The sequence below is a fragment of the Takifugu flavidus genome, chromosome 16, assembly GCF_003711565.1.
Source record: "Takifugu flavidus isolate HTHZ2018 chromosome 16, ASM371156v2, whole genome shotgun sequence".
In the NCBI taxonomy this organism is placed as follows: Eukaryota; Metazoa; Chordata; class Actinopteri; order Tetraodontiformes; family Tetraodontidae; genus Takifugu; species Takifugu flavidus.
In genome coordinates, this window is record NC_079535.1 from 12220067 (window position 1) to 12241854 (window position 21788).

Here is a 21788-nt window from a genome sequence, read left to right on the forward strand (position 1 = left end):
GGCACAGACACGAACCTAGAGATCACCCCCCCCCCACACACACACACACACACACCACACACACACACACACACACACACACAAGCGCCAGTCACGGTGGATTGATGGTTAGCTGTAGCATGTTAGCTCGACCTCTGAGCAGCTTCAAATAACCTGCTGATTCTGTCCAACGCGACCTCTGCGGTCTGGGTTAAAGGTCAGCCGAGGTCACGTGACCTCGGAGTAAAGATGGCCGTCGGCGTCCCGAGGACGAAGCGGCGCCGAGTGTGTAAAGGAAAAGGAGGCGGAGAAAATGGAGCCGAGCTGTTGGGAAACACACAAACAGTTTGCGATTTTGTCCCCAGAGTGAGAAGAAATAACGAGGGACAAATAACGAGGGACATCGTCTCATCGGACGCCAGGTGAGTTTCCACCTCATCAGCGGGTTCCAGCAGGTCGCGGCTCGCCGCCGCGGCCGATAATCAAGTCCTCACACTTTTGGCACCGAGACCCGGAGAGGTGGCAGAAGATAATGAAGGTGTGCGTGTGTGTGTGTGTGCGCGTGTGTGTGTGTGTGTGTGTGTGTTTGGGCTGCAGGTCAGCAGGTCGAGTCGCTCTGGACCTGAGGGTCCACCTGGAGGATCTCACCGTTTAGGTCAAAGCTTGGAGCCACAAAGAAGAAAATTTGATCTGGTTTTAAAGAGACGCTCAGAAGTGGATCAGAACCTGAGCGGGACGAAGGTCCAGGCAGGAAACGGATCACAGTCTGAGCTCTTGTTCATCTCACCAGGATCTGAACAGTCAAACGGGGAGATCAGCAGAATCCAACAGGCCCAGTTCTGGTTCTGGTTTGCCTGTAGAACCTTTTCCAGGACGGTTAAAGATCCGTCAGTTTTCTCATCAACGTTCCCGACGAAACGGGGTAAAAAAAAAAAAAAAAAAGGTATTTTCAGGATGCCGGTTAGCCCGGACCCCCGGGTGAGTCTGAACAGTCATTTGTCAGCGTGCTGGTCTCGGCGGGGCTCCGGAACCGGCGGCTGCGTGACAGACGGGCTGACAGATCCTCGATGTGAGAAGATGGAATAATCTAACCTCTGTGGACGGAGTCGTCGCACCCGCGCCGCAGGAAACGGGACGATGTGGCGGCAGGAATGTCGATAAGAAGGTTATGTGCTGGGGCCAATTTATTCCTCCTGGCAGGGTGGGAAGGCCCCTGAGCCGGGGGGGCCCGAGCGGAGGGGCCGTGACGGAGCCTCTCTCTGCTGACGCTGGGGGCCGCCGTCAGGATCCAGCCAATCACGCGCCGGCGCGGCCACAGGAGCGAGGCCGAGGAGCGTTTTCGACCCACCAACAAAGAAGAACGGAGCCTGGAAACGGGTGTCAGCGGCTCCTCGCTCTCCTGAAGGTTCCCCCCTCGTTGCGTGGCGGTAACCGTGGCGATTAGGACGCCACAGGAAGTTCCTGCCCACTGTCCGGGGTGCTTTACACGTCCGGGGTGCTCCTTATGGCGTCAGGTTACCGTGACGATGCTTCCGGGGAAGCTTCGAGGTTGCGTCCGTGGACGGCGTTGAGGAAACGGGCCTCGGACACGTTCGCCTGCAGGGGGCGCTCTGCCGGGGGGAACCCTGTTTGTTCCTGAGTGCTTGTTTATTGCAGCTATACACACATTAAATAAACCCATGTGATGGGAATACCTGAAGTTAAAGCCACCCACACACACACACACACACACCTACACACACCTCAGCGACCACCTCTGTCTCAGCTCTGCCACTCGACAAGCTAATTTAGCCAATTACACACAGGTGCGATGCTAATTTCCCCGAGCTGGCAGTCAGCTCCTGGAGGAGGTAAAAATAACGAAATTACACCCATCTGTCCCCCTGCTGGCAGGCGGGCTCTCCCACCGGGTGTCGTCTCTGCTGCCACTGCAAAATACACACACGCGACAACACACGCGCGCGCGCGCACGCACACGGATGATAACAGAGGAGGAGACGAGCGGAGTGACTGCACATTCGATTGCTCTATCTGCTCTTTGTTTGAAGCTTTCAACAGGTCCTCCATGAAACAACAATCCCCTGCAGGAAAACAAGAAGCGGCGTGACATTTCAGCATGGAGGGATAATTATGTGAGGAGCTGAAGGCCTTCAGAGCCTGGCAGAAGTTCAGGTAATATTTTAAATGCAAATGCAGGTGACTGTGATTTCCCCTTCGGGGGGGGGGGGGGTTAGGCTGTGGAGCTGTGGATGTTCCACAGAGTTCCTGATGAAACAGCTGAACCCGCTAACCTTAAAGCTAAAGCTGCGCACACGTGGCGGCAGAGGGGTAAACGGGCAACGCCACGCAAAGCGGGGAAGGTTTCGGTCCGAGTTACGTCAAAAATAAATGTTGATTTGATCACGTGATCTTAAACAGTGATTACTGCTGTTGTGAGTATCGCTGGATGGAGCTAGCTAACACAGGAACAGCGGCGTTAGCATCTGGTGCTGACTGATATGTTAGCAACAGATGCTGGAACTGTGGCCGTTCTCCAGTTCTCCAGATGTGCGCGTGTTGTAAAATTCCAGGAAATTAATCAGAATACAAGCATTTTATTTATTTATTAAAAATCCCCTAAAAGAAAATGTGTTTTCGTCCTTGAAAATAAACAAAAACCCCTCACTTCTGTATCAACTTTAATCCAACTTCATTAATACGGCCCAGAACGGTCTCTAGGCGCTCCACGGAACCACAGGGACTAACCCAAAACAAGCAACGTGGCGGGGAAAACTCCCCCTTTTAACAGGATGAAACCTCGAGCAGGACCACGATCAAATGCTGGCATCATCGTGCCGTCAGCAGAGGTCAGAGGTCACCATCTGATCTGCCGGTGGGAGCCGACTGGACAAAATTAGCCCGACTCCTGTGACGTGGCCTCTCGGCTCATCCGTGGTGCGTTTGTGGCATCTAGTGGTGATCGGCTGTGACTGCAGAGGTTTAAGCCCCGCGGGACGCTGCGAGCACTCCTCCGCCCGCGCGCCTCATCCCGTCCTCCTTTCAGAATTAAGAATCATATTTAGGAAAACGAACGGAGTGAATCTTTATTTTTGGCCTAAATCGCGCTATCCTCCGCCTCCACTAGAGGGCAGAAACGTGTGTTTCCTTATTTCTTCCGCTTCCGTCTGCCGAAATCACAGAAGAAGAAGGACCGGAAGTCGTCTTCTTTAACTTGTTGCTAACTTGTGTTGTTCTGACACGGTTAAAATGAACAGACTTGAAATGAAGCCGCCGGAGTTCGACTCCTATGAAATCGAGGAGCCGAGTGATGAGGAGCGGGCCAGCAGCAGGTTGGGAACACCGATATCTGTAAATAAGTGACAGACACGAGAGGCTAAAGCGCAGCTAGCGAGAGGAATGCTAACATGTCAACATACTGGACGGCGTGTTTACATGGTTGACGCGGAGATAGTTTAAACGTTGTTTTCCACAGCACAAGATCATTTAAAGATGAAGTTATCTCGTTGGATGAAATAAAAAAAAAATTAGCCCAATATTACGCCCCAAAAAAACTTGTTAAGTGGTTTAAGAGTGATTCCTCTTTTGTTCTACGCGGGTCAGTTCGGAGGACGAGCTGGACGTGCTGCTGAACGGGACTCCGGACCAGAAGAAGAAGCTGATCAGAGAATATCTAACGGGGGAAAGTGAATCATCAAGCGGCGATGACTTCGAGAAGGAGATGGAGGCGGAGCTCAGCTCGACCATCAAGACTATGGAGGGAACCTGGGGACCACCAGCAACAGGCAGCCTGCGGTTTCTCCTCAGCACCTGACGGTAGTTCTGTCCGGACCCCAGGGTGACGTTTGTTGCTTTGTTCTGCAGAAGAACCTGGCGGTGGCGGCGGTTCTCTCCACAACGCCCGGATGTACGACGAGGTCTACTTTGACTCGGACTCAGAGGAGGAGGACAAGCCAGGTTGGGGCGTGACAGCCTCTTATGACGTCCTCACATATGTCTGTATCGTCTCCACGGTAACTAAGACCGGTGTTTTATCTGCAGGGAGCTCCACGGGCCGCAGGCAGAAACAGCGGATCATAAAAAGCAACGATGAGCTGCTGTACGACCCCGACGAGGATGACAGGGACCAGGCCTGGGTGGACGCCAGGAGGCGGCGGTGAGCCGGAGTTTGTCTTTTCCACATCAGGCTGTTCTGCCTCTGCACACACGGGCGTCCACTCTTCTGCAGGTATAACGGCAGAAATCGGGCGCGGTGTCGGGTTCCAAGCCCCACCCTCGACACGCTCAGGCGTTGCCCAGCAGCGACGCCATCCTCAACTGTCCCGCCTGCATGACGACGCTCTGCCTCGACTGTCAGAGGTGAGACATGAGGTCCATGGTGGGACATCCGCGTCCCCTGTAGTGGACACTGCTGATATCTGTGATGTTTTAAGGACGAGCCGATCGATCTCTGTGTCGTTTCACTCAGACATGAGAAGTACCGGACTCAGTACCGGGCCATGTTCGTCATGAACTGCACGGTGAAGCCGGACGAGGTGTTGCGGTACCAGACGAAGTCGGACAGGAAGCAGAGGAACAGGAAAAGGAGGAAGGTTGAGACGACACCCGAGGAGGCGGCTGAGCTGACGCCAGCGGGGATGGACGCCGATGAAACGTACCACCCGGTCTGCTGCACCGAGTGCTCCACCGAGGTGGCCGTGTTGGACAAGGACGAGGTTTACCACTTCTTTAACATCCTGGCCAGCCACTGCTGAGGCAAATACGGCTTTTTACGTTTGACCGGGACGATGCCGACGAGCCTCCTCCACACGCGAGACGCGATTCCTCCATCACAGGAAGCAGAAAGACTCTAAAGAGCTGGAATCCACCTGACGCCATCAGATCCTCAGAGGAATTCTGGGTGACGACGGAGCCGCACCGTTTCTCTCACGGCCTTCAAACGTTTCTTATTTTTTGCCTTTTTTTGAAACTGTTGAGAGCTGCTGGTTTTAGTGGGTTTTTTGGCATTTTTGACCTTAGCATCGTTTTAGTCCCCAGACAGTTTGTTGTTCATTTGAAATTCACCTTATTGTTTTAGGTTTCCTTGCATCAGACTGATCCCTGGGATCTCTGGACCCCCTGAAACTGTCCTGGGAAACATTTGCTTTTCATTAACATGCTCTCATACGTCATGTTTCCAGACCGTGATCAACATGAATCTAACCAGTAACAAAAACCTCCAGATCAGAATATTTGTGGCAAAAAGTGGGTTTTTTTCCCCACCAGAACCTCCAGTGTTGATAAATAAAGTCCACTATTCAAACTACCAGTGCAGATTTATTTCTTGGTTCTACACAGGTTGTGCTTCTATACTTATGGACCCTCAGAACCTCCAGTGTTCCTGCCTGGTACAGGTGACCCGATTCTCCGAGCTGATCCATTCCACCTTTATTCCAGTTATATTTAACTGAGTTTAGCAGCAGAAATTATTTTAAAGACGCAAATGGCTTAAAAAATAAAAATGAGAAGGATTTATGTTCCCCGATCAATAAAAGCTCGCTTGTTTCCGGTCCTTAAGGTGAACTTCCGGCCCCCTTATGCGGCTCTGAACGCCTTTTATTTTGAAGGGATCGAGCGACGTTCCTGATTGGCTGGAATCGTTCGACGTCACGTGACCTCAGGAAACACCCTTTGAGGAATTCTGAGCTCTGAGTGAAAGAAGTTGTCGTTTTAAAGTTGAAATAATGGCTCTGGGTGACTGTTGGAAGCAGTTGTCGTGGTTTTATTACCAATATCTCCTGGTGACGGCGCTCTACATGCTGGAGCCCTGGGAAAGAACCGTGTTCAGTATCCTTTTATGACTTCGCCGACTGCGGAAGGGGAAAATGAGCTAATACGCTAACGTGAGCGAATGATGCTAACTCGCTAACTGTTCAGCTTTCTTCTGAACCTAAGATCAACTTTTACATTTTTCTGTGTCTTATTATGGCGTACACATATATACTTGCCCGCTGTTGTTGGGTCATTTATGATTTTGGACTTACTAATGGCAACTATTTTAAGGAGATTGTATGGGGAAAAGTTTAACCTGTTGTAAGAATTGTGGTTTTTAGAAGTTTTCACATATTGTTTCATGTTTACAATTCAAAGACGGAATTTGACAGGGCAAATATGTGTTTGACTAACAATGTTTAACCTTTTCGTCGTTTGATGCAGTTTTCTCATGGAACACACACTCATCTCTTGCATAAATGAGGTCGTTTGATCCCAGTGTGTGATTGACGGGCTGGTTCCGGCCGAAGCTAATGTGGCTAATGCACATGCTAACAGAGCTCTGCACTGAAAAGCAAGTTAAGGGAAACTGATGGTTTATAACTAAATTACTTGTGTAGGTGCAGTTTTACTGACCTGACTCACACACACCCTTTGTCACTGTCACAGCAGAGATTATGTGTGTGTGTCCTCCCTCAGGGTTAGGTGTGTTTGTTCTCATTATCTACAGGATGCTGTTTACAGGTTCCTGTTTACAGGTTCCTAGCATGATAAAACCTGAATAACGTGCCCTGGAAGTTGCATCTGTCACCGTTTCTGCCCCCCCCCCCCGTTGTCTGCCTACTAAATTGGACTTTTTGTCCAGTGCGACTTTGATGTCAGGACACTTTAAAACAGATGATTTAAAGAATGTCGCAGTCACGATGAGATGTTCCATCATCCTTCACAGATAATGATATTAGGAGATGATCTGAGAGGATGAAAGTAGCAGGAACATGCTGATGGTGCCTCCTTTCGCTCTTGGTTAATCTATTCGATCCTCAGTGGGTAGATTTCTGTGCAGCCCCTCGTCTCCGCACCTCCTCCTTGACGCCTCCTCCTCAGACTCCCTGCTGATCTCGGTCGCCGGCATGGCCATTTACACCGGCTACGTCTTCATGCCGCAGCACATCATGGCCATTCTGCACTACTTTGAGGTGATCCAGTGACGTCTGTGGCTGCCCCCCCGCCTCATCCGTCTGACCGTGGTCCTGCTGCTTCAGGTCCAGATCGCTGCGACAGAACTTCTCTCTTCGCCTTTTTCCAAAGCTAACAGAATCTTGAATGTCAGAGGTCATCAGCGGGAGGTGGTGTTGTCTGGTGAGACTGTCTCTTCCTCGACGCACACGCACGCAACAACGTGCAAATAATGAGGTTTAACCCTTGTCAAAGGTGATCAGGAATTTGCAGCTTCATCATCAGGTTCCAGAACATTTACGGCCCATTTAAACGACCAGAACAGTCCTCGGCAGCCGCCCGAGCGCTCTCCTCCTTTTTAAAAAATCTGCCACCCTTAAAATCTGTCATGAAACAACAACAGGCAAATCTGGAGAATATAAACGAATGAATGCAGCAGCAGGTCCGAACCAGCACCTGAACCCTGCTGGTGGTGCTGGTTCAGAGGACTGAATGTAGTGAAACACTGGTTCCAGAAAGGTTCCGACATGATCAGAGACTTTTATTTAAAGTAAAGTTGGGATCCACTTTGGCTCAGAACCGTCTTTATGACTAGTTTATGCGGTGTTTAACTGACAAGGCTTTGATGTCACAGGTTTGTTCCGGAGCTGAAGCTAAATTATAAATGTAACAAAGAAAGGAGAAACCTCTACATTTACGTGTCTGTACAAAATTATTTTGTGTAAGAGTAAAACCTATTTCTTCCAAACTTTCTCAGAGCTCTATGTCGTGTAAATATTCTTGTGTACATCTTTGTAAATTTTGTAGCGCTACGTGTGGGCTGATGGAACATTTGTGCCTCTTTATGTTAAATCTTGCTGTACTGATGAAACTATTAAAGGGAGACTTTAAGTAAAGATGTGCATAATTGTTTTGACAAAAAAGAACAAATATACATTTAAACCTGTTCTGACTTAAACTTTTGAAATTATTGTTAAATGATTGACTGTGTTTGTACATTATTTAAAGAGCTGTAGTGGCGTCACGTGAAAATTGTTGCCCAGGTGCGATACTCGCGTTGGCCTCTGGCGGCAGTAGTGAGTCGGTCAATTGTGGCGTAGAAGAAGACGGTGGGCGCCATGTTGGAACTTTTATTATTATTATTGATGACGTAGGTTTCATGAGGACGTCACTGATAAGTTAGTTCTATCTTTTAATGAGGGCGTTTTCTTTGATAAAGTCTTTTAACGTTCTCTTAAATATCCGAGAGAAACGTTACACCAGAACCACGCGGTCATAAAAGTTAAATATTCTCATCTTCTCTACCTCGTCCATGTAATCGTTAATTAGTAACCTTAATTAGTGTCTTAACTCACCTGTTACCTTTGGTTAGTGAGCAGTTTCAGCTTTATTTAAATCTATAGCGTGAACAAAATTCACAACTAAAGATTTTTTTATCTGGTGAGGAAATATTGTTTTGTGTTCACATTAAAAACACCGTTAGTAAAAAATACATCTGGAGTGATGATTGATGAAGAAAATACCAAATATTTTAACTACTACTAACAACCACTAAAATATAGACCAACCTTTGATGGCAACGTAAAAAAAACAGCTCCGCAAAGTAAAAATATTTAATGTTGCAGGAGCGATTGGACTGATATTGATCACAAGAGGAATCCTAATCCCTTTGTAGTCACTTATTTATAAGCCTGTCGTTCACTAAAACATGTAAAAAAACAAACGTAGTAGGTTGAGGTTTGTGCGTTTAGATTGTCGTCAGCCTTTGTTCTTCATTAACTCACAATTGTGTGAAAATTAATGCAGCTTTGGAAGCATCTGACAGCTAAACAGGTCAGGAAGGAAGCAGCTGCTGGTTACCAGTCAGCTTGGACAATGACAGCGAGCACATCGCACGTAGGCTGCTGCTGGAGTCTGACCCAGGGTCACACGCACACACCCTCCCTCAGAGTGAGTTGGTGAGGAAACGCCAGGAAACCAGCTCACCGAGGCCCCTCGTGGCCCCTCGTTCCTGTGAAACCCTGATAAACCAACGGAGGCGGCGGCCAACTGTGATGTCAGGGCGGTTTGTTGTTTCAGGCGTTGGTGGTGATCAAAACAACGTGTGAGCGTGTCGTGAGTGCTCGTCTGTGGTGATCCCAGGTCTGCCAGCGTGTGAGGACATCATCATCATCATCATCATCATCATCATCATCATCATCATCATCATCATCATCATCGTCGTCATCACTGATATGAAATATCTTATCTGCTCTGGCTTATTCTGAGTTTCCGAGTAGACGAGGACGTTGGTCACATGTAGTCGAGCACATCGCCACCGTCGTCATCCACCATGTCTGTAGAAACTAAAACAGTTTTTGTCATAATTATTCGCAAAAACATACAGTCTTTTTTGGGCGGGGGGGGGTGTCGCTTCTCTGATCAGTTAAAACAAACCTTTAGTTTACAACCTGTGTGACTAGCATGCAGGGCTATTAGGCTAATGCTAACAGCAGCAAGATAAGCAAGATAAGATATAATTCAATTTCCCCACGGGGATGAATAAAGTTCATCTTAATCTTAATCTTAATCTTAATAACATCTGGAGGCCAAAGAAGGATCCGCTTTGCTGACCCAAGAGGACCGGAGGTCCAGACGGGCAGGCTAGGAAGGAAGGCTGTGGGCCTCAGGGTTCTGTTTGGGTTCATAGAAGGAAGCGGGTCTTGTTCCAGGCTCCAGGAACGGTTGATCTCCCGGAACATTTTACATGTTCTTTTTTTATGTGTTGTGCGTTCCTGCTTCTTTGAATAAAACAGGACTTAAAGACTTAACGAAGATCTTTCTGCTCATTCGGACGAGTGTTGTGGTCACAACAGTGGGGAGATAAACATCCTTTTCAGTTCAGGATTTCTAATTGTCTTCTAATTGATCACTTTACTTTGTCTAAGACCAAAAAAAACAGCAAAACTAAGACGTTTAATTTGCAGTAGAAGCTGCAAATAAAATAACTGAGTTGAGTCTGTTAATTGATGATAACTTTAAAGAAATGTGCATAGCAACACATTTCTGTAAACATTTTTTGGAACATATTAAAATTCCTGATGTTTCAGACTTTAACTGAGTTTATAAATCAAAAAGATCTTGTGGAGCTAATGAAAAAAACGTTATTTAAATTATTATTTGGTTGTTTTATTCTCACATTCTTTCTTTCATCTTTATAATCGTCTTTTGAAATTATAAATTTTCGATCTGGATTTTAAAGGAATTCTTGTACAAATGTGACATAAAAACGATTTTTGTTTGAGAACAAAAAGCAAAACAAAGCAGCTGTTTCTGGGCTCGTGCTGCCCGTCACGTTCGCGAGGGAGCGCGAGGCCTACATGCTGCGCGAGGAGGACCTAATGGCGACGCGCGAGAGGCGGAACTTAATTTTAGCGGCAAATACGGGATCGAGTACCGGAAGTTGTTGCCAGATCAAAAAAACGCCGTGCTGTGTGTCGCGAGGAGACACGCCCACCCAGCGGACATCACACACTGCACGTCGCACCTCGCGCACCTAACACAAAACATGGCGGAAGTTGGATATCAAAATAAAAGTCGACTCACCTCTTTCGATATTAACGACCCCGGTTAGTTTGACCACAAACAGCAGCTGTTACGATCCGAATAATTAATGTAAAGACGAGCTCAGCTGTAATAATAAACATGTTTATGCTTTGATCTTTAAAACTCTGCGTCACATCAGGTCACGTTTGTGCGCGTCACGCTTGGCGCTGCCTTTATTTTGAAATCCTATGCGGAAGTGGATGCGCGTGTAGCATTTGTGACTTGACCGTTTTGAATAAAGAGCTGCGGTGGAACTTAAAGGTCCAACAGAGCGTCTCGGAGCACCAAACGGACCCGGCGAACACAACCAGAACTCTGCAGCTGTTCGGGTCTGGTCCCACGACCGCAGCCTCCCAGGCGGTCCACGCAGCCGGGCTCGGTCTCGGTCTCTGTCTCGGACCCACGTCAGCCCAGCGACGCCACGGACGTGATCATGCCGTTCATCGAGCCTCTGTCGGACGCCAACTTGGAGCATTTGGCGCTGGAGCAGATCGTTCCGGCCCTGCTCTCGCACGGATTCTACTACGTGGACGGTCTCCTGGGGGACCTGGCCGGCGGCGCCGTGCTGGACCAGGTGAAGGAGATGCACCGGTCCGGAAAGCTGCAGGACGGCCGGCTGGCGGGCTCCGCCCCGGGGATCCACCGCAGGAGCATCCGCGGGGACAAGATCGCCTGGGTGAGCGGCTCGGAGCGCGGCTGCGAGGCCGTGAGCCTCCTGCTCAACCTGATGGACAAACTGGTGTCGCTGTGCGCGCGCAGGCTCGGCGGGAGGACCATCGGAGAGAGGTCCCAGGTAAGACCCCCGCGAGACCCCCGCGCACCCGGATCAGAGCCCGGCCCGGGTCGGAACCAGGGAGAAATGAGGGGTGATTAAACCGTGGGAGAGAACTTTTATTGTCAGCGTTCTGCGGGCGCGAGGCCGTTATTGGCACATTTAACATGTCGGGTGTTTGTGCGCGTGATTGAAGGTTTTTACAAGATCCCCCAAAACGTGCACGAGGCTGGAGCTGTCGGCAGCAGAACCAGTAGATCTGTGGGACGATCACGGCCCGAGACCGTTGTAAATCCGACCACATCCCAGCAAAACAGCAGCAGGAGCGCGTGTGTGTTGACGTCCTCGTGCCTTCCTGTCCTCTGTAGAGACACGGACACACCTGCACAGGTGAAGCACGTCCCTGTAGCTGGTGGGGCGGAACTGCACACACCAAGGCCACGCCCACCTGTTTTCCAGCTTATCCAGTAAAAATAGTCCCATGTTTCTGTCAGACCTCAAGAGTAAATGAGAGGAACCATGAGGAACCATGTAGAACCATGAGGAACCAGGTAGAACCGTGAGGAACCAGGTAGAACCATGAGAAACATGTAGAACCACGAGGAACCATGAGGAACCATGAGGAACCACGAGGAACCATGAGGAACCAGGTAGAACCATGAGAAACATGTAGAACCGCGAGGAACCAGGTAGAACCATGAGAAACATGTAGAACCATGAGGAACCATGTAGAACCATGAGGAACCAGGTAGAACCACAGGCGTCAGTCATCATGTGGTTGAACACACTCCGGTCGCTGCAGCGCTGCACACGGTCACGTACACACTCAGACACTCCCTTTATTCCTCCGCACTAATGCTCACGCAGCCACAAACACATAAACACACAGTGATTTATAGTAATCACACACACACACACACACACACACACATCTGTCGAGTCAACATGTGCAGCAGTGAGACGATATCAAGTGTGTTATCACAACAGATCAGATCAGGAATATGGGTCAACACAGTGTGTGTGTGCGTGTGTGTGTGAGATGCTTGGATTATTTATTACTTCCTGTTTGTTTCCCCACGTTGGTGCTTTGGGTGTTTCTGCGTCTGCAGACCAACACACGGATCATCGAACCTTCAGGGGAGGGGGAAGAGTTTTAGGGACGGACCGGGCGGAACGTCGCAGGGCTTCTTCTTCGTTGGTGTGGACTGCGTAGCTGGGTGATGAGGAGGAGGAGGAGGAAGATGAGGAGGAGGATGAGGAGGATGATGATGAGGAGGAGGATGAGGAGGAGGAAGATGAGGGGATGAGGAGGAGGAGGATGAGGAGGAGGAGGATGAGGAGGATGAGGAAGATGAGGAGGAGGAAGATGAGGAGGAGGAAGATGATGAGGATGATGAGGAGGAGAAGATGAGGAGGAGGAGGATGATTGATGAGATGAGGAGGATAATGAGGAGGATGATGAAGATGAGGAGGAGGGGAGGATGATGATGAGGAGGAGGAAGATGAGGAGGAGAGGAGGATGATGATGAGGATGAGGAGGATAATGAGGAGGATGATGAAGATGAGGAGGAGGAGGAGGATGATGATGATGGGAGGAAGGATGATGAGAGGAGGATGAGAGGAGGAGGATGAGGAGGAGAGGAGGATGAGGGGATGGATGATGAGGAGGAGGAGGATGAGGAGGATGATGAAGATGAGGAGGAAGATGAGGATGATGATGATGGTTGTCCCTGCCTCTCGGATGTTAGGCGGATCAATATTCCTGATCAGCTGATCTTATAATAAAATAGGGTCTTCGGTCCCCACAAACATGGTACTTTACAGAACAAACACTATGATGTTGATTTATTTTTTTTTAAATGTTGTTTTTGTTGTGTTGTTTGTGGCGTGTTTAGGCCATGGTGGCGTGTTACCCTGGAAACGGGGCCGGCTACATCAAGCACGTGGACAACCCCAACCGTGACGGGCGCTGCGTCACCTGCATCTACTACCTGAACAAGAGCTGGACCGAGGTGCGTTCACCGCCGCCGGGCGCCGGGCCAGGGGGCGGGGCTTAGCGTCGCCACGCTAGCAACCGTCACTGGTGTTCTGGAGGTTGAGGGTTGTCAGGTGACCCGACTGATGGTGGTGTTTTTGACCAGGAGCACGGCGGCGTCCTCAGGATCTTCCCGGAGGGGAAGTCGTACGTGGCCGACGTCTCGCCGCTCTTCGACCGGCTGCTCTTCTTCTGGTCCGACCGCAGGAACCCGCACGAGGTGCAGCCGTCCTACGCCACCAGGTAACCAGGCAACCGGCCGAGCAGCCATCAATTAATGATCCTGAACCCTGATCACACACACACACACACACACACACACACACACACACACACACACACACCTGTCTGAGTGTGTCCATGTCACTGTCTCAGGTACGCCATCACCGTTTGGTATTTTGACTCTGTGGAGAGAGCCGAGGCCAAGAGACGCTTCAGAGCCATCAGAGGTAACACACGCACACACACACACACACACACACACACACACAACACACACACACACACACCACAACAAACCCTCGTACCAGTTCTAACCACCTTAAAACTCAGTCTTAACCCTCCAACAGTCCTCTGATGTTGTGAGGACCAGCCAGAATGTCCTCACTTTGATAGGAGTTTATGTCGTCACCATGTTGGTCGAAAACAAATAGTTGATCCCCGATGTTTCGACAGTGTCGCTTTAATTCAGCCGCCGTTCGTCTCTCACGTCACACGTCGATATTCGTTCAGATGTGATGAAATCTGTGCATTTGGAGTGAAATTATTTAAGAAATTCCATTTTCGGATGAATCTGCGAACACCTGTCGCTGAGTGTTGTTGCCACGGTGACGTTGGCCCCTGCTGTTAGATGCAGGTGACCATGGCAACAGCACCCAGGTCATTTCCCACACTGATAATAAAGTGGACCCCAGACCGTGAAGGGACTCGCACCAATGCTCTCGTCTCACCTGTCCTGCAGGTGAGCAGCTCCAGCTGATGGACCAAACGCCGCCGCCTGGTGGACAAATCGGTGAACTGCACGAGGAGTAATGTTTAAAAATGGAGCAGAACATCTCCTGCTTGAGGAAAAGATGGGGGACCTTGAGGAGCTCCGGGCTGGACCCGGACCGGCGGTGCCTTCAGGTGGCCTGGGAATGTCACCATTTCCATGCTGGACTCTGATGGAGGCCAGCGGACTGCACCTTTAACGCTTCACCTGAAGGAGGAGGCGGAGCCAAAGTGTGAGGTTTACGGGCTGTTCGGTTCTGGAGGAACGTCCTGGATCAGTTTACACAGAAAATCTTTGACCTGGTTAAAGCTGATCAACAACGTCCTTGTGATTCCCTCGCTGTTTCCATGGCAACGCTGCACGTCGGCTAAACAACCGTCAAATTATAAAAGGCTTATTATGACTTTATAGTGAAAGAGAAACATTAATTAGTCGGATCAGAGGAGAACGATCTGAGATTTCAAGAAGTTTACGTGATCTTTTGCCTTTTTACAAACTTTGTTGTTAGTTTTTATTTGTGTACAAATCTTTAAATCCGGGAGGATTAACGCACGTGTGAAGCGACACCCATTCAAACTTGCTAAGTTTTTCCAGACCTTTGGGTTTTTTACTCGCGCCACATTTTTACTACACCAGGAATAAACTGCATAAAACCTGTCTGTGTATTATTATTATTATTATTATTATTATTACTATTATTATTATTATTATTATTATTATTATTATTATTATTATGTCATAAAAACGCTGCATCGAAACCAGAATCGGCCAAAACTTTTGATAAAGTTTCAATGAGACTCAAAATCAACGATTTAACTTCCGGTTACCGAGGCCGCGGATACACTTAAAGTTAAACTATTCTTTTAAAAATCCGATCCGCATATAAAAGATTTAGCACAGCCCGATCACGCAACATTTATTAATAATTATGTTAATAAAACACCATCAATGGAACCCAGCATGTATCGATCCGCTGATCTTCGATCATCAGATTCTGCCGGGAGCTGCAGTGTCGCTGTTCGTCCGCTGGGTGTCGCTGTTGCTCCACAGTTCAGGAGCAGCTCAGTTAAACTTGTTTTTTGTCTTTGTCAAAATATGACAGGATCGCAATGAAATGTCGCGCGCGCGCGTATACACGCACACGCAGCCCTGGTCCATACTTAAGCTTTGAAACGTGCTGGTTCAAGCTGTTCTTCTGTGTTTGGACAAAAGAGTAACGGTTCAAGAACAACTGTAAAGGTTGCAGGTTCGAATCCCTTCGTCAGTCTTGTTTTGTATACTGAGGTTAAAATATAAGTACAGTTAAAATAAAAAAAGAGCAACCCTGTAAGAGAAACTGAGGCTTCCGCCAACAGACATGTGGGCGGGGCCTATCCTCGCGTTAAGTGGGCGTGGTCTGAATAAACGTGCCCCGCCAGTTTTTAAGGCTGAGAAAAGCCCGATACGACGTACCCTGCAGCACTTCTCAGGATGCCTGAAGGGGGGAGGGAGGGGGCCGTGTCCCCTCCCGAGGTCCTGCAGTGATAAAAGCAGGTGGTCTTAGCGAGCAGAGCTGTGATCAGCTGAAGTTTTGATGAGTGACCATCAGAACCAGAACTCTCTGATGGGTCCAGCTGAGACCTGCACTACAGGTTCACAGGTCAACCAATCTGCAGTAGGTTCTAAGCCCCGCCCACTCTGGTTAAGCAGGAAGGTGGTTATTAACCATTATAAACTGTGAAAGCTTGTTTTTCCTGCAGATCCTAAACGCCACATTCGTCCTGATGCAGCGTCTCCAAACGTCTGGAGGGTTTTTTCGCTCCTCCCTGAGTGTTGAAAATGGAGGAGATCTGAACCCCCGGATGAAAAAAACATGAAGTTTTCATCTCTAACGCCTTGTTTCATCATCCATCCATCACAGCCATGATGAAAGGCTGCTCGTTACGCCTGCGGTCAGCGACAGATGCTGCTGGAGCTAAATTTCTCATCAGACCTTCTTACAGAGATGGACAGCCAGAGGTTATGAGGAGCTCACCTCAAAACACACACACACACACACACACACACACACACACACACACACACACACACACACAGAGCAGCCTGTGATCTATGATTCATGGGCGCTCATTTAAAATTGTGTGAAATATTTAAAGTTGGCGGCTCGGCCTCTGAGGTCAACGCTCTGACCTCCCCTCTCTTATTACGGGGGTGGGGGGGCGGGTTGATATCGGCTCCATTTTATCACATTTATCGTCCAGTTTCTCCACCAGTGCGTCGCCTCGGCGACGAGGATGAGTGTCGTCAAACACAAAATGAGTCTGGGACATGAAAAATGTGACTTCTGATGAAAAATGTCGAGTTTGTCCGTCGGAAATCTGTAATTCTGGGCCTGAACCCAACGACCTTTGTTTACTGGGAATTCTGACTTTGACCTCAGGAACTGAGCTTCATCTACGTCGTTGTTGGGGGGGGGGGGGGGGGGGCGGAAGGATCCGTGCTGGTGACGAGGGTGAGATGGTCAAACAGAAGAAATGATGCCAGCGGGTAACAAACGAGTTTTATTATGAATATGGCACCTGAGAGATGACGTTACAGAAAGTGTGACATGTTCCTCCCCCAGATGAAAACGGTCAGAACCACAAACCCCCCCACGCCTGCAGCGTTATTCCTACGTGAAAAAAGAAGTTAAAACAGAATCACTCAGAAGTTAGCATGGGTTAGCCGCGAGCCTCTGCTGTGAGGGCAAAGAACAGAAATGTCTCATGGTTTTCTCTTTTTGAATATTTTAATCTGTTTGTATTTAGAATCTGATAACACTGTTAACATTGATAATAAGTCCCCTCTCGCCCGTATTTCAGTTACTTGGCACCAAGTTCCTCATAAAAGAATCTGTATAATTGTACAAGAAAGAGTTAAAAACACAGACACAGTTTCTTCACAGGTAAATGAAGTGATTCTTCAATATTTGTCATCTTTAAACACTACGTAGTTCAGACAGCAGCTGAGATTAAAGTCTTTTTCAAATCACCAGCAGACTTTTTCATTTTTCCACATTAAAACACAGAAAAAACATTGAACAGCTTCGCGCGGCTGTCTGGGTCTTGTTACATGTGGGTGTATTTCCTGGTCTCTGGGTTTAAGCCCCTCCCACACCTGACAGAGACCCTCCACGAGGTCGAAAACCCACCAAAAGTAGAAAACGGTGCGATCAGGAGGCTCCTAGTTCAACATTCAGCCGGTAAAATCACATTCCTGGTTTCAGACACAAACACAAAGAAATCTGGTTCCTTTAAACTTTTGGACGATACGGGTCGGTTTTGAGGAATTATCAACCAAAACATACAGAATTCTTTAAAAGAACGCCAGACGGAATTTAAAAAAGGGATCATCACGTGAAACACACTGAACTAATCTTCTAAACATGCAGTTCAGTTTCCAAAACACCTATAAAAATAGATTTATAGTGTCAAGTTTTTTTTCGTCTTTTAATTTCATTAGAAATCTTTAAAACGTTCTTTATTGTGTCTCCTGAATTGTTTTTTTTGTCTTTCCCGTGAATCACTCGTTTAGCTTTGAAATTTTTACGGGAAGTCAACAAGAACCAATGAAATACACCCAATGCACACCGGAAGCCCCAGGGGATTCTGGGAAATGTGTCCCAACGGAGGCGCTAAAAATGCTACTTCAGGCTTTTCCTCGCCAAACTCTTTCTGCCAGAAACTACAATTCCCAGAATTCCTTAGTGGCAGTAAAATGGCTCCATTAACCTTTGAGCTAGTTAAAGAATCTTTTATCTCTGAGAGAAAGACAAGATAAAGAGGTTCGTTTCAGACTACACAACAGCAAAAAGCAACAGCAGAGAGAGAGAAAGAGGAAATAAAGAAAAGTTACAAGGACAAAAAGGAAGCAGCGAGAAAAAACGGTGACTCTACAAACCCGTTTTTGGTTTTTGCAAAGGCCACCAACACGAAATTCCACAAACCTGGACTGGTTTCACTAAGACTGCAGTAGAGGGAGGCCGGGAAGAGGCGGGGCTTCACGTCACATGACCCCCGCCAGGGCCCGCCCACTCCGCACAGAGCCCGCCCACCGCCCCTCCCCCACACTAGAGAGCACAGAGAAGACAAAGGACGAAAACGGCTACGGTAGCTCAGTATATACTGCATATAGTCAACACACAGAGAGAAGTCGCCATGAAAGACACGAAACATCGAGAACACGTTAATCACAGTCAGAAGGATGAGCGGATGAGCCACGGCCGTCAAAAGAGAGATGCTTCACCCACTAATTAGTCTCTTTCCCCCTATTCTTTTGACCAAAAAGAGAAGGGGAAGGATGAAGGATCATCACAGTGCTCTGAAAACACCAAACTTTCTTTTTTTGGCAACAGAGGATGGAAAAAAACCCACAAAAAGACGGACAAAGACTTTTATACTCCTCAAAAAAAGAAGCTTTTTTTGTAGTTATTGGATTGATTGTTTTATAGATTGATTGAAAATGCATGTTTTTATTACAATCTCCTTACTGATATGTATTTTTTAATCACAGGGTTCGGTGATGAGATGGAAGAAAGTGGACTGGAGGAGGCGGTTCTGGTTCAGGAAGAAGACGCCGACGAGGAGGAGGAAACAGGAAGTAGTACAAAAGCAAGGTTTTGGAACATTCATTTTCAAGTTAGCGTGTTAGCTTCAGTCTCACTGAGGATTAAAGTGAATCGATGACAGGATGCAGATGTGGTGGAACCTACATTTCTACCAACAGAGCCCAGAAGCCTGTTCCTGTGCCCCCAGTTCCTCAAACAGGCTCCGGACGTGCTGCTGATTCAGAGGTTTGAAGGTTTTTGCTGCGTTTCTGACTTTCCTGAAGATCAGATGAAGAAAAGATGTTTGGAAACTACTCCCCCTCCAAAATAAAAGCATGGAATTCACTGAGGAGGTGTGGGTTCAGGGACAGCACCCACATCAGCCAGCTGAATCAGGGTTACTGGACGCTCGCTAGCACCATGAGTCTGCAGGGACGGACACGGATGGAACCAGTGAGGAGGTCTCCACGCTCGCTGGAGACCTGTAGGTAAACTCCTGGGATACAGAGGAAGTAGTAACATTCGAGAATTCACAGGTCATTACCCGGCAGAAATTGCTTTTTTTTTTTTTTTTATTCGTTTTTTTTCTTCTTAATGCTTGATTTGTAAGTTAAATCTGAGCTAGAATACTTTATAAAAAAAAGGAGGAAAAAGAAATAAAACGGCATTAATTCTCTAAACTATTCCCTCAAACTGAGAAACATCCTCAAAAACCTTTTTTCAAAAGATTATCTCTGAGAGAGCGCCCCCTCCTGGCCGCCAACAGCTTCTCCTTCCAACCCTTGATCACATCAAGATACAGAGGGAGGGGACGATGGCGTCCTCCTCTGAACGTCTCGTCCACGCCGACAGGTCGGACCCCAAAAGTCGCCCCGTCGGGCTCCGTCAAGGCAAAAACAGGCAAAAGAATTCTGTCCAATAAAGAAGTTTGTTCATCTGTTAGAGGAGAAAGAAAAAAAAAACGGACACCAGAAGCAAAGAGAGGAGGAGAAGAGAAGAGATGAAGATAGAAAAGGTCTTTGAGGGTTCATTCACGTCTATTACACAAGCTCGTTAGCTCAGGTTCAAAGTGCTGGAGTACGATTTGCTGTCTGGAACACGGTGCTGCGCTGTCTCTGATCCAGAAACACAGTGTGGTGGTCTTCAGCCTTAGTCCTCCTTCCTCTCCAGGGCCGCCTGAGTGCTGTGGATCCCGTTGCTGTAGACGGGAAACGGCAGCGTGGAGAACAGTCCTTCTGCTGTGGTGAAGACGTTGGCGGACGCCATCTGGCCCCCCAGGCTGCCGTTTGTGGCCGTGGCAGCCGGAGAGCCCACGAACGGGCTGGCGGCCGCCGCCGCCGACATGTTGAGCCTGTGCACGTGGTGGTACAGCATCTCCATGGGCGTCTTGGGGTCCAGGCCGAACCCAGAGCTGTCCACGAAGTTCATGGCGGCGTTGGGGAGCAGGTTGCCTTGTGCCATAGCCAGGGTGACGTCTGCCGGCGCGTACCTGATGGTCCCGGTGGTGTAGACCCGGGGGGACGTGGTGTTGGTGGGGGGTCCTGCCACCCGGTGCACCAGGGGCAGCACCACGTTTCCAGCCTGCAGACGCTGCAGCGCCTCCAGATCTCCAGAGTACAGCAGCGAGGAGGAGGAGGAGGAGGAGGAGGTGGAGGAGGAGGAGGTGGAGGAGGAGGACGATGTGGTCGGGGTGCCTTGCTGCTTGTCCCGCGGGGAGGCGGACAGGGGAGGGGACAGAGGGTCGGCAGAGGAGGTGCTCGAGGGAGGAGCTAGACTGGTGGCGCTGGAAGCTGAGGAAGGTGCAGAGTTCCCGTTGTAGGGAAGTTTCCTCACTCCTCCTTCTGTCCCAGGAGGGGTGAGGACAGAGTCTGGGATGGCGACTTGGAGGGAGCCTCCCTGGGGGGACGGGAAGGCGTCGTGGCCCACGGCCGCGCCAGGTTTGGACGTCATGCTGTAGGGGGACTCGTTCCTGGAGATCTCTCGGTTCGGTGGGTAGTTCCAGATGCTGCTGTCGTTGTCAAAGTTGATGGGTTCGGCCATCTCCGTCTTGATCTTCAGGACGGAGGACGTGTTGGCGGCGCCGTCGGGGGACGCCGCCGACGGGAGTAGGGATGAAGCGGGCGCGGTCTGGGAGGGCTCAACGAGCTGAGCGGCATCTCCAATGCTGATGGGACTGGGGGAGGTGGAGATGCGGAGTCTTCGGTTTCGGGAGCCGTCCCACTTCTGCACTTTCCTCCTCTTCCGTCGCTTCTGGAGTTTTCCTGCCGAACCGGTGCTGTCGTACTCCGGCACGCCTCCTTCCTGCTCCTCCTCCTCCTCCTCCTCTGATGAAGACGTCTGGGAGTTGTGCACTTCTTCGCCTTCTCCATAGTGCTCTACTTTAATATGAAGCCCGCCCAGATTGGTCAGCCGTCCGATGGCGCCCAGCCCCCCCAGCCCCCCCAGCCCCCCCAGTCCCGTTAACCTGCCCAGCCTTTCTCCTTCTCCTGCTGCCTCCTCCTGTTCCTCCAACTCTCCGTCTGAAGGTTCTGGGCTGTCGTCACTCTCCTGGCTCTCAGGGTTACTGGAGCTGTCTCCTTCTTCCTGGTGCTTCATCTCCTGTTCGCTGGAGCAGTGTGGAGGTCCGGGCTGCTGGTGATGCTTCCTGTCAGCCTCGGGATCTTCTCGACATTCAGGGCCCGGTTTCCTCTCACACTTTGTGTCCTCGGTGTCTGTGGGGACACAAAGGAAGATATTTGTGGAAGACATTTTCCATTTTTGTGGCTACTAGTTAAACATTTCCTTTGTTGGGAGACACAGCGGTTGGTTTTTGTTGGGCTTCTTCTTGGTCCAGTTTATCTGAGATGAACTTCATGACAGGGACAGATTGCTGCCCCCTACAGGTCGTAGTGTGAAACAGACCCTTCAGTTTCCCTCCAGGAGCCTGTTAGCATCTTAC

The 21788-nt window shown here is 49.1% G+C and overlaps 3 protein-coding genes and 2 long non-coding RNA genes across 12 annotated transcripts in view; 3 read left to right on the forward strand and 2 right to left on the reverse strand.

The window, feature by feature from the left end:
• The first annotated feature begins 3136 nt into the window (after positions 1 to 3136).
• On the forward strand, positions 3137 to 5281 carry eapp (e2f-associated phosphoprotein). The gene is given in 7 exon segments (XM_057011884.1): positions 3137 to 3308; positions 3580 to 3761; positions 3841 to 3933; positions 4018 to 4132; positions 4205 to 4223; positions 4226 to 4335; positions 4445 to 5281. Coding segments are annotated over 7 exon segments (888 nt in total). The 5' UTR covers positions 3137 to 3225; the 3' UTR covers positions 4731 to 5281.
• A 5450-nt stretch (positions 5282 to 10731) lies between these two features.
• Positions 10732 to 14943, forward strand: egln3 (egl-9 family hypoxia-inducible factor 3). Its single transcript, XM_057011885.1, has 5 exons — positions 10732 to 11281; positions 13156 to 13272; positions 13402 to 13538; positions 13671 to 13744; positions 14257 to 14943. Exons 1-5 carry the CDS (start codon positions 10922 to 10924, stop codon positions 14325 to 14327), a joined length of 759 nt encoding a protein of 252 aa, XP_056867865.1. The 5' UTR covers positions 10732 to 10921; the 3' UTR covers positions 14328 to 14943.
• LOC130513205 (uncharacterized) lies at positions 14784 to 15381 on the reverse strand. The gene is made up of 2 exons (XR_008946647.1): positions 14980 to 15381; positions 14784 to 14940 (listed from the first exon to the last, which is right to left on the reverse strand). It is a non-coding gene; the product is annotated as an uncharacterized LOC130513205 (long non-coding RNA).
• A 382-nt stretch (positions 15382 to 15763) lies between these two features.
• On the forward strand, positions 15764 to 17187 carry LOC130513206 (uncharacterized). The gene is made up of 2 exons (XR_008946648.1): positions 15764 to 15940; positions 16026 to 17187. It is a non-coding gene; the product is annotated as an uncharacterized LOC130513206 (long non-coding RNA).
• LOC130513200 (neuronal PAS domain-containing protein 3) overlaps positions 17035 to 21788 on the reverse strand; it is a 94028-nt gene continuing 89274 nt past the window's right edge. For 7 of the 8 annotated variants that reach the window (XM_057011874.1, XM_057011872.1, XM_057011878.1 and 4 more), the window contains one exon: positions 17035 to 21561. In XM_057011874.1, coding sequence (XP_056867854.1) covers positions 20000 to 21561 — 1562 coding nt within the window. In that variant the 3' untranslated portion in view covers positions 17035 to 19999. The remainder of the gene's footprint in view (positions 21562 to 21788) is intronic. The other variant, XR_008946645.1, reaches the window with a different exon arrangement.